Source organism: Chanodichthys erythropterus, chromosome 8, assembly GCF_024489055.1.
Source record: "Chanodichthys erythropterus isolate Z2021 chromosome 8, ASM2448905v1, whole genome shotgun sequence".
NCBI lineage: Eukaryota > Metazoa > Chordata > Actinopteri > Cypriniformes > Xenocyprididae > Chanodichthys > Chanodichthys erythropterus.
Window position 1 is genome coordinate 31,351,012 of NC_090228.1, and position 9,914 is coordinate 31,360,925.

Here is a 9,914-nt window from a genome sequence, read left to right on the forward strand (position 1 = left end):
ACTAAAACAATACTGTCACTCACAAACAGGAACTCTGAGACACAGTATTATTCACTGAGCTGAAGTTTATTGACAAAACAGCAGTGATAGTGCAATGGTAAGCAGAGGCCCGTTTCAGAAAGTGAAATCTATGTTAACCCTGAAATAAGGGAAGTGAAATGAAGCAAACTCTGGGTTTTTCCCTCTCCCCATGTTCACAGACTGCAGGATTTTCTCTCGTCTCCAACCTAAAATAAACATGTATCTGAAACTCTGCCTTGAATGCCCACATTTGTGTAAATAAATTTGTAGTTGGCATCCACTACAGCCATCAACAGGATGGAAAACCTGGACTTATAGTGGCAGAATATGCTGCCGCTGTTGGCTGGGAGCTGAATAAAGACATGCTTTCCATCTATTGCACCAAGGCAATCAGGAAATTGCCACTTCATGTCAAATTCTTCTGAAATTTTCCTCTACTCTTCTTCAGAAGCTGTTGTCTGTAAACATGACATTATCAGAATAACAAAACAGTAGTTGAAAATGGCATAATCAGTAAGATCCCCTAGAATCACATCCTGCTAAATGTAACATCAATGTAAACGACGATGCTTAATCTGAGGTTTTATTGAGATTGGATAATGCATTAGCTAACATGAACCAACAGTGAACAATACATTTTTACAGCATTTATTAATCTTTGTTAATGTTAGATCAGTGCATTAATATTAACAAATACAAATCTGGATTTTAATAATGTCTTAGTAAATGTTGAAACTAACATTAGTAAATATTTTAGAAGTATTTTTCTTTGTTAGTTCCTGTTAACTAATATTGTTAAATACTGTTAACAAATGAAATCTTAATGTAAATTGTTACCCTTAAAGGAAGTGTTATTTCATTTTTTCATAAATTATTGGCAATACTTAAGTCAAGTTTTCTATTATGAATATTCTTTTTTGCATCTGATTGCAAACCTTCAAATGACACTTCTTCATAGTGTGGTGTAGAGCTTTGCATGTTTCTTCTACAGTTCTACCAATGGTTGTGGTTCCCATCCAAAACTGAAAGCCAAAGGACTCGCCTACAATAAATAAACGGGAGTAAAGAACATTTATTTTTATAGGGGCAAAGCTAATTCATTTATACAACATCTGTACATGTTAACACTTACCTGTGTTCAGAAACCTCAGTGTCACTGACAGTCTGTCTTTGGCACTAATGCTCCTCCTCATGCCTTTGTTTGTTTTGGTAATAAAAGGCTCAACCACAGACAGTAACTCATAAAACTCATGTCACCCATGACATCACCCTGAAGTCTGTCATATTCATCTGTAGAATAAGTTCTTTAATTACACGTATTGTATTTTAAGTCCATTTATATTGCATTTACATTGTACTGATGTGAACATATAGCAAAGGGCCAGGAGGCAGTTTTATTATGTATTCCTCATATCAATATCTACAAACATTTGGTCTGCAAATACAGCACATATACAATAATACCTAGACTACTCAGCAATTAAATTGGTTTAAATATAAAAATGATGTTACAACTTGCGTGACACACTATGGTTTTATACTTTCCCATATCTTCCATGACCACATCAGTGAGTATGTAAAGCATGCACACAGAAATAGACTCACCTCAAGTTGTTTTTGAAGAATGTAATGTCCATGCTGTTCTCTGCTCTTCAACAAACCTATTTGCCCGGCCATTCTTTTACTTTTTTATTCCTTGGCAAGTTATCTCTTCCTCTGACTCCCATGTTTTTGTGCGACTGTTTCGGAATTTGGCAGTTTGTAAAATCGTGTTGTATAACACTGCATCCAGATTAGATAAACTCACTGGTGATGGTACGAATTGTGATGGTCAAAAGATCGTATGCTCACGCACCGTGTATGCCCAGCTTTGCTGTAAACTGCTGTATCCTCAAACTTAACATTATACTGTGAGCTTCCAGGTGGCGGTTAAAGATCTCAAACAGGTACGAACTGTAACCTGATCCCTTCACTGTCTCGGTTAGAGGTTGGATGGCTCAGGCTGTTCAGCCAACATGTTATCAAAAATATTTTGATCAAATGAGCTTATAAAGTCCTCGTCTCTAAAGTCCCAACAAGGAGTTGGCTGTAAATGAGGTTCCACTCCCAGAGGTCAACAAATTCTTGTCTCTTACGTTCTGCCATGGACTTGTCGAAAGAGGACCTCAATCTGTATTAGGATTGGATTTGGGATTGCATTTGGTATGGCTTGGGTAGTTCTTTTTTTCCTCTTTCTTTCAGTGATTCTGCTTGTTAACAGCAGGTGTTCATCACTAATTTTCAATCATTGCTCAATTAATCAGTTCATTATTGGGCAGTGTTTATTTCATGAAACCCTGCAAAAAATTTTTTTTGAGATGTAAACATATGTACAGGCTATCAAGATTGTTCTGAAATGAACAAGCATGTGATCATCACAGACACATTGAAAGATCCGTCTTTCCCATGTGTGGAAGAGCACATTAGTCATAGCCTAATGTTTACAGAGCCAGACTGGTAACCTGAAGGTCTGCAGGTTCGCTTATCAATACCGAAATGGAATGACTGAGGTGACCTTGATGCTCCCTGGGTGCCATAGTAAAATGGCTGCCCATTGTTCCGGTTGTGCGAGTCCAAGGTTTGCAGTATGTGTTCACTACTTGCTACTCCTAATGCGTGTGCATTAACTTGGATAGGTTAAATGCAGAGGACAAACTCCCTAGCATTGGTTATAAAATAAAGGGGATCTTTACTTTAAGTGAAATGCACATTTGTTCTTTTTGTACTACGCACACACACCATCTATGGGTTGGATCAAAACTAAAATAATACTTCTTAAATAACAACCAATAAGTTAAGCACAGCCTAATTTAAGTATGCCCATATAAGTAAAATGTTTTGTGTGCTAGTCCAAAGAATCTGACATCAAGTATCCTGTGAACTGGAAAATACCAGAGTCAAAAAACACCATGCTTTAGTAGGACACACTTCTTAGCAAACTTTCAGTCATAATGGTGTTGACTCATATTGTTCCCGGGTGCAAGAATTCAAAGAGTAAATGTTTACTGAAAGTGAGTTCCTTTCAGTTTAAAGGATCCAGAGCATTGTAGCAATGGCTAAAGGCTGCTATGAATCGTAAATACAAAGAGAACGACGCAGCAGACAATCTGAAAAACCATTGTGTTTGTAGTCAACATTTCAAACTGAATGACCACGAACAGTGTTTTATACAAAACAAAGGGGAAAGGCTGAAATAGACCACTAAATTAAAGCCTAAATTCAAGCTGTTCATCATATAAAGCAATGAAGTCTCTTCAGAAAATTTTGACTAAACCACTCAACTCATATGGATCACAATCTCTTTTATGAAGCATCAAAGTGGTAGTTATGTAGCAGTCAATGGAGAGACAGAATCAAAAATATCTTAATTTATGCTCCAAAGATGAGCAAAAGTCTTACAGGTTTGGAACAACATGAGTAAATGTTGACAGAAAGACCTCTTTCTACATTTAGAACACTGCAATATCTTGCCAGAATGTTTCCCAATGACTTTTCATAACTATTTGATGTGCAAAACTCTTCTCGCACTAAAGATATGTGAAACGCTTCCCTCCGTTGTGAACTTTCATGTGGCTATAACGGGTTCCTTTATTTGTGAAACTCTTTCCACACACTTTGCAGGAGTAAGGCTTCTCTCCGGTGTGAACTCTCATGTGGGCTTTAAGACACTCTTTTCTAGTGAAGCTCTTTCCACACTGTTGGCAGCTGTAGGGCTTCTCTCCCGTATGAATTCTCACGTGGACTTTAAGGTTTGTGTTGGTTGCACAACTCATTCCACAGTGATGGCACATGTAAGGCTTCTCTCCGGCGTGAGTTATTACATGTGTCTTTAGTTGTTTCATGTCTGTGAAACTCATTCCACACTGATGGCATATACATCCGCTCTCTTTTATGTGAATCCTCACATGGTTATTAAGGCTTTCTTTACGTGTGAAACATTTTCCACACTGATCACATGTGAAAGGTTTCTCTCCAGTGTGAGTTCTCATGTGAGTCTTAAGATTTCCTTTACGATTCAAGGATTTTCCACAGATTTTGCAGGTGTAAGAGCTCTCTCCAGTGTGAACTGTCATGTGGGTATAAAGGGTTCCTTGGTGTGTGAAGCTCTTTCCACACTGTTGACATGTGTAAGGCTTCTCTCCAGTGTGAATTCTCATGTGAGTTTTAAGATGTCCTTTTTGAGTGAAGCTCCTCCCACACTGTTGGCAGGTGAAATAACTTATTTTTGTTGTATTTTGAGATCTTTTTGGTGAAGACTTTTCAGTCTGTGAGCAACTCTCATTCTCATACTGACGTTTCTCTTCTGTTTCATTCAGATCTTGAATCTCCTCTTTTAGCACCATCAGATCTAAGGCCAAAAGGGGCAAAAACATGATATTCTCAGGTTAAAACATCTTGACATGTAAAGCATCAGCTGTAAACAATGATAACAGGTTCAATTAATACACGCCATCATCACACGGTTGGCAGACGCATTTAAGTGGGTAAATAAGGGAGGCCAACTAGTGGCGATTTGACCCTGAACCACAATAGCCACGTCCATGTGATTTTGAAAGTTATCCTGCTTGAGGAGAACGATATACGTACCAAGTTCGGTGACTTCAGGTCAAGGATGGGCAACTCTGGTCCTGGAGGTCCACTGTCCAGCAAAGTTCAGCTCCAACCCCAATTAAACACACCTGAACCAGCTAATCAAGGTCTTACTATGTATACTAGAAACTTCCAGGCAGGTGTGTTGAGGCAAGTTGGAACTAAACTCTGCAGGACAGTGGCCCTCCAGGACTGAGTTTGAACACCCCTGGTATAGATCAATCCGTAATCAAACATACCTCAACACATCTAACCGAAGTCTCCTTGGTTGCTTAAAAATACAGGCAGGTGTGTTTGTTTAGAGACAGAATTAAGTTCTGCAGGACAGTGACCCTCAGTCAGTAAAACTGACTTCAGCACTTTAGTCAAAAGGGGGCGCTTAAGAGCCAATGTCCATGTCTTAGCTTTTTCCTACAACTAAGGGCCGACATTTCTGACAAAGCATAACTTGATGCAGGTGGATGATTTGTTTTTTTAACAGCAGATTCAAGTGACATTAGATCTGATCTGCCCATCATAAATCAAAGCACCTGACAGACAGTGGCCAGAGGAGAACAACAGGAAAACGTGACAGAATGGACAATACTCCTCTGTATTGTTGCAAGTTGTGGTTCAGCTACACACAACAAACTTTGCCAGTGTGAAAGCTGATTTCACGTCATGTTGTAACTTCTGTAGTCTCAAGATGACAACACATGGAGATATATTCAGAACTGTTCACATCCTCGGACTGGGAACTCTGTGTTTCTATGGCACCACTAACAACGGCTAAATGAATCTGCAGCAGTCCAAGTAAGAGCTCTCACGAAAAAAGCTGTACCCTAAAAGCTGTAATAACGAGCTCTTAGATATAAATGCAGTAATAACAACATGGCGTGAACGCACCTTTAGTTCCAACCCTGCTCCAATACACATACCATGAAACCCATGTCATATAAAATCACTTTAACATTAGGATACCCATCAAAAATATCACTCATTTCATTTTAATAAGGATCAAATGACCAAAATCAATCTTGAGAATGAAACCAACCTGTTTGTTCCTCGTTTTCTTCTTTTTTCACTCTGAATGTTTCTTCGATCCTCATATCTTCACTCTCCTCTTTAATAAACGCCATCTTTGTTTCTTCCTCAGTATCTTCTTGTTTCAAACTGAATACTTCTTCAATCTTCATGTCTTCACTCTCCTCTTTAATAAACGCCATCTTTATAATAGTGTGTTGCATGGATCTCAGTTGCTTCACCAGGAGTTTGTGTGCTTGTCCTGTTTAAGATGAGAATAATTAACAAAAAGAAATATACATCCAAACTAAATCTCAATCAAACGTTGCACAAGTGGGCAGAAATCTTTAAAATGTGTTTAAATGGAACAAACTAAGCCCTTGATCACTTGGAAACTGCTATGGAGGTGATTTTTTACAGTTTTTCCTCATAAATTTGTTTACACACCATTCTATAGGCCTGTAAGTATGCATATGAAATATGAAGTGTGGTATGTTGGACACTTCATGCACTTCACGGTCGCAGCTTTAATTACGTAGAGGAAAGAGGAGTGATCAGCTTCTGATGATGGCTGTATGTGGCAATAAACCACAATAATATGTATCGAACCTATACGCAAAAAGTCACAAACAACAAAGTTCGGCATACGATCAATCAAGCCATCAGACCATATGATGAATTGTTCGTAACTGTCAAGAAAAGAAAATCGGAGATGGTATGGTCTAGGGATGCCACAATTCTCAAACCGCTCGGTACGACATCCACGGTTCAATACGCGCTTGTGAATTGCATTTTTTTTTCAGTTTTACGTTTAAAAAATTTATGTGCGTTTTATTTCTCTCCAAATTGACTGTTTGTGTGTGCCTGTAAGTCTACGAGTACTCCTCCCCGCGAGTAAATGTTCAATCCCTATGCTCTAAAGTTAGGGGGCGCTGAACCATCATTCCACACTTTAACATGGCGAGTGGCAGTGAAGTGAGGCTACAGTACGAGGAAGCGCCAGCGTCTTTCAAATCCGTGGTGTGGAGACATTTCGGTTTTGCCGTTGAGTATAATCAAGACTATAGAATAACACAAGATGCGTCACTCTTATTGTTTTGAATGGGAGAAAGTGAAATGCGCAATATGGCGGAATACGTCCCGCCTTCTAAATAAGAGCCAATCGCCGACTGATAAAGTCATCGCGTCACTGCAGCGGCCGTTAGAAGCACCGGTTTCTATAGAAACAGTCAGACGCGCGTCTCTGAAACAAGCCACAAGAGACGCGCATTTAGGTCTGCGCATACGCAGTATCTTGATCCAGCCTAAAAAGTATATTTTTTTTGTCATGATTCCAGCGTTTGGAAAAAATAAATAAATTATGAGGCAGTTGTTGTCAGATTTCCTTGGTGATTTCAAATATTAAATTTAATCGAAACCTTGGTAAACAGCTTTGGAGAATTTGATGTTTCCCCATTCAAAGAGATAGGAGCTGCACTTGGATGCCCGATAGGCATTTCAAAGATGGCCGCCGAGTGAAATGACTTTGCTTAAAGGGACTTTGGTATATAATGCCGAGGAAGAAAAATGGTAAACAAAAAAATGACCGTCTGCAAGAATTGTTTTACATGTGTTGCCTACTCAAATGGAAACACTTCCAACATGACTTATGTTTACTGAAGAACAAGTAACTTATGTTATTTGAAATGGTCAATTTATGTTTACTAACTTCATGTGTGTGTTTATTTTCAAAATTTAGGATTTTATGTGTTCCCCAGTTTGTACATGGGCTACCAGCAGCTGTGAGATGACAGTGTTAATTTTAAAATAAAAAATCATTTTATATTATACAATACACTAGAAACTAGTGGACTTTTCTTTGCTTTTAAGTAAAATAAAGGAGTATTGCAATAAATCGTTTTTATTTTTAACCTCAAGGCTGCATTTATTTGATCCAAAATATAGCAAAAACAATTTATAATATTGTAAAATATAATTTATTCCTGTGATCAAAGCTGGATTTTCAGCATCATTACTCCAGTCTTCAGTGTCACATGATCCTTCAGAAATCATTCTAATAGGCTGATTTGATGCTCAAGAAACATTTCTGATTATTATCAATGTTGAAAACAGTTGGGTACAATTTTATTTTTCAGGACTATTTGATGAATACAACGTTCAAAAGAACAGGATGGTGAACAGAAGAGACTTCTTTTAAATTTTTTTTTGAATGTTTTTAAAAAAAAAAAAAAAAAGTAAAAGTAAAGAATAACAACTTGTGTTACAAGATTGTGTTAAAGCAGCTTTACATTGATAACTGGTTGTAACGCAGTTCGTAAACGAGAAGGAGGAGGCGGGAACCGGCGAACATTCAACAAAACTTTAATTAGAAATAAACAAAGAACAAAATGAAAGTAATGCCGGCAGACCCTCTCGGACGTCTGCCGGCCAAACAAACATAATAAAACAAAATAAAGTCAAGGCCTGGTCCTCTCTCATCCATCACGGTCATCGCTCCTCCTTTTATGCTCCCGGAGCTCCTCTGTGAGAGACTCAAGGCCGGTGCGCCTCCCAGGTGATGCTCGTTATCACTTGCGTCACCGGCCTCGTGCCGTTCCCTCATGGCAGATCGCCCGCCCTGGTCGCCACAATGGTACATAATTTTGGCTGCACAGCAGCTCTTAAAGAATAGTGTCAATGCAGGCAGATCAAAGCACTGTTGAATATCAAATGTCAAGTGTCCCCAACTAAGCAAGCCAAAGGCGACAGCGGCAAGGAACCCAAACTCCAACACTCAACTCATCAAGTTGTTGAGTGACTCTTTTTCATCAGTAAACGACATGAATACTCACATGTCAGGTAAGAGGATTCATTTTGAATTAGAAACTAAAAAAATTTTTTTTTGTTATTTGTGAATTTTTTAGATTGTCAAGGACAGGTGCATTAACAGTGACCTCGTGCTCATTGGTATGGGATTTTCAGTTTCTCAAAAATTTTACTTATTAAACTTATCCCTCTTTTTCATTGGTGAATGACTTGTGATATGTGAATATTGACTTCATGTTAATGAACCAGTCAAGTTAATAAATACTTATTTTTAATATTTGTATTGCATTCATGTAGTTAACTGGTTAAACCACATCTGACACAAACCTATTTGATTTATGGCACATTATTAGTGTGTTAAATATTCAAACACTGTCTGTGTGAAGAAAAATAACACACTGGATGAGTTCAAACTAACACAAAATGTGGTGTCCTGAACTAGACACACAGGTGTGCTAGGAAATAACAGGTGTGTTGTTTTTAATACATCCTTATTGAGCGAGTATTTTCCTCTCTCCGTTCTCTTCTTCTCCCTCGAACACACGATATGGATGTCAATATACATTTTTATAGTGTTTATAAATCTTATAATAAATAATTTTAATGTAACGGAAAAAAATGTTTAATAAACCAGGAAAATTATGGACAGCGACTGTCTTTTCCCGCGATAGTAAGTTAATAATTAAATAAATGAGTAAATAACTCAAAGTAGAAATATCACATATTGCACTCGTGTTAAACTGATTCACTGATATATTTTGAAGCGAAATGAGACGCATCTTTTCCGTTACTGATGCGCTTTACTCACAGAAGTAACGTGTTAGAAAAAGCATTACAATGTTATGTTCACAACAGCAGGCGTTTTCCGATTCAGATAAAACTATACAATTACCAGAGAGTTCTGCAAAGAAATAAACACTTTTTATGATTAAAAACACAAACCTTTCTTCAGCCGAATCACAACAGAGCAGCTGCGCGGCGCATCCTTATGACGTCAAACCTGCACTCCAAAATAAAAGACCAACAAAAAATTTAAATAATAAAAGTTTATTGATGAAGCAATAACATTTTTAGTAACTGTCTTTCATTACAGTTACATTTTAAATGGGTGGTGATCACACTACGGTTATATCCGGTTATATTTTATATACGGTTATATAAAAGCATTTTAGATTACAAAAGTAAATAATTTGAAATTTTGATATAATTTAAACATTAATGTAAACTGTGATGGCAAATAATGTAAACAGCAGTTGGAGATTCTCCAATTTTGACAGTCTGCAAAAGCATCTCAAGCTACAGTTCTGCTTATATTCATACCCGTTGCAGATTATGCAACATTTGAATAATTTTAACAAAATTTTAAGTCAGAATTGTGATATAAACATTCAATCGTCAGAAAAAAAGTCAGAATTGCAAATTATCACACAATTCTGAGATTTTTTTCTTGCAATTGC

At 37.5% G+C, this 9,914-nt stretch overlaps 1 protein-coding gene across 3 annotated transcripts in view; it reads right to left on the reverse strand.

Moving 5' to 3' along the window:
* LOC137024754 (zinc finger protein OZF-like) overlaps positions 1-9,451 on the reverse strand; it is a 9,722-nt gene extending 271 nt beyond the window's left edge. For 2 of the 3 annotated variants that reach the window (XM_067392619.1, XM_067392621.1), the window contains exons 1-5: positions 9,400-9,451; positions 5,684-5,914; positions 1,627-4,408; positions 1,154-1,311; positions 24-1,063 (exon numbers count right to left, since the gene is read on the reverse strand). In XM_067392619.1, the coding sequence (XP_067248720.1) occupies positions 3,588-4,408; positions 5,684-5,876 (1,014 nt within the window). In that variant the 5' untranslated portion in view covers positions 5,877-5,914; positions 9,400-9,451 and the 3' untranslated portion in view covers positions 24-1,063; positions 1,154-1,311; positions 1,627-3,587. The remainder of the gene's footprint in view (positions 1-23; positions 1,064-1,153; positions 1,312-1,626; positions 4,409-5,683; positions 5,915-9,399) is intronic. The other variant, XM_067392620.1, reaches the window with a different exon arrangement.
* Positions 9,452-9,914: the final 463 nt, after the last annotated feature.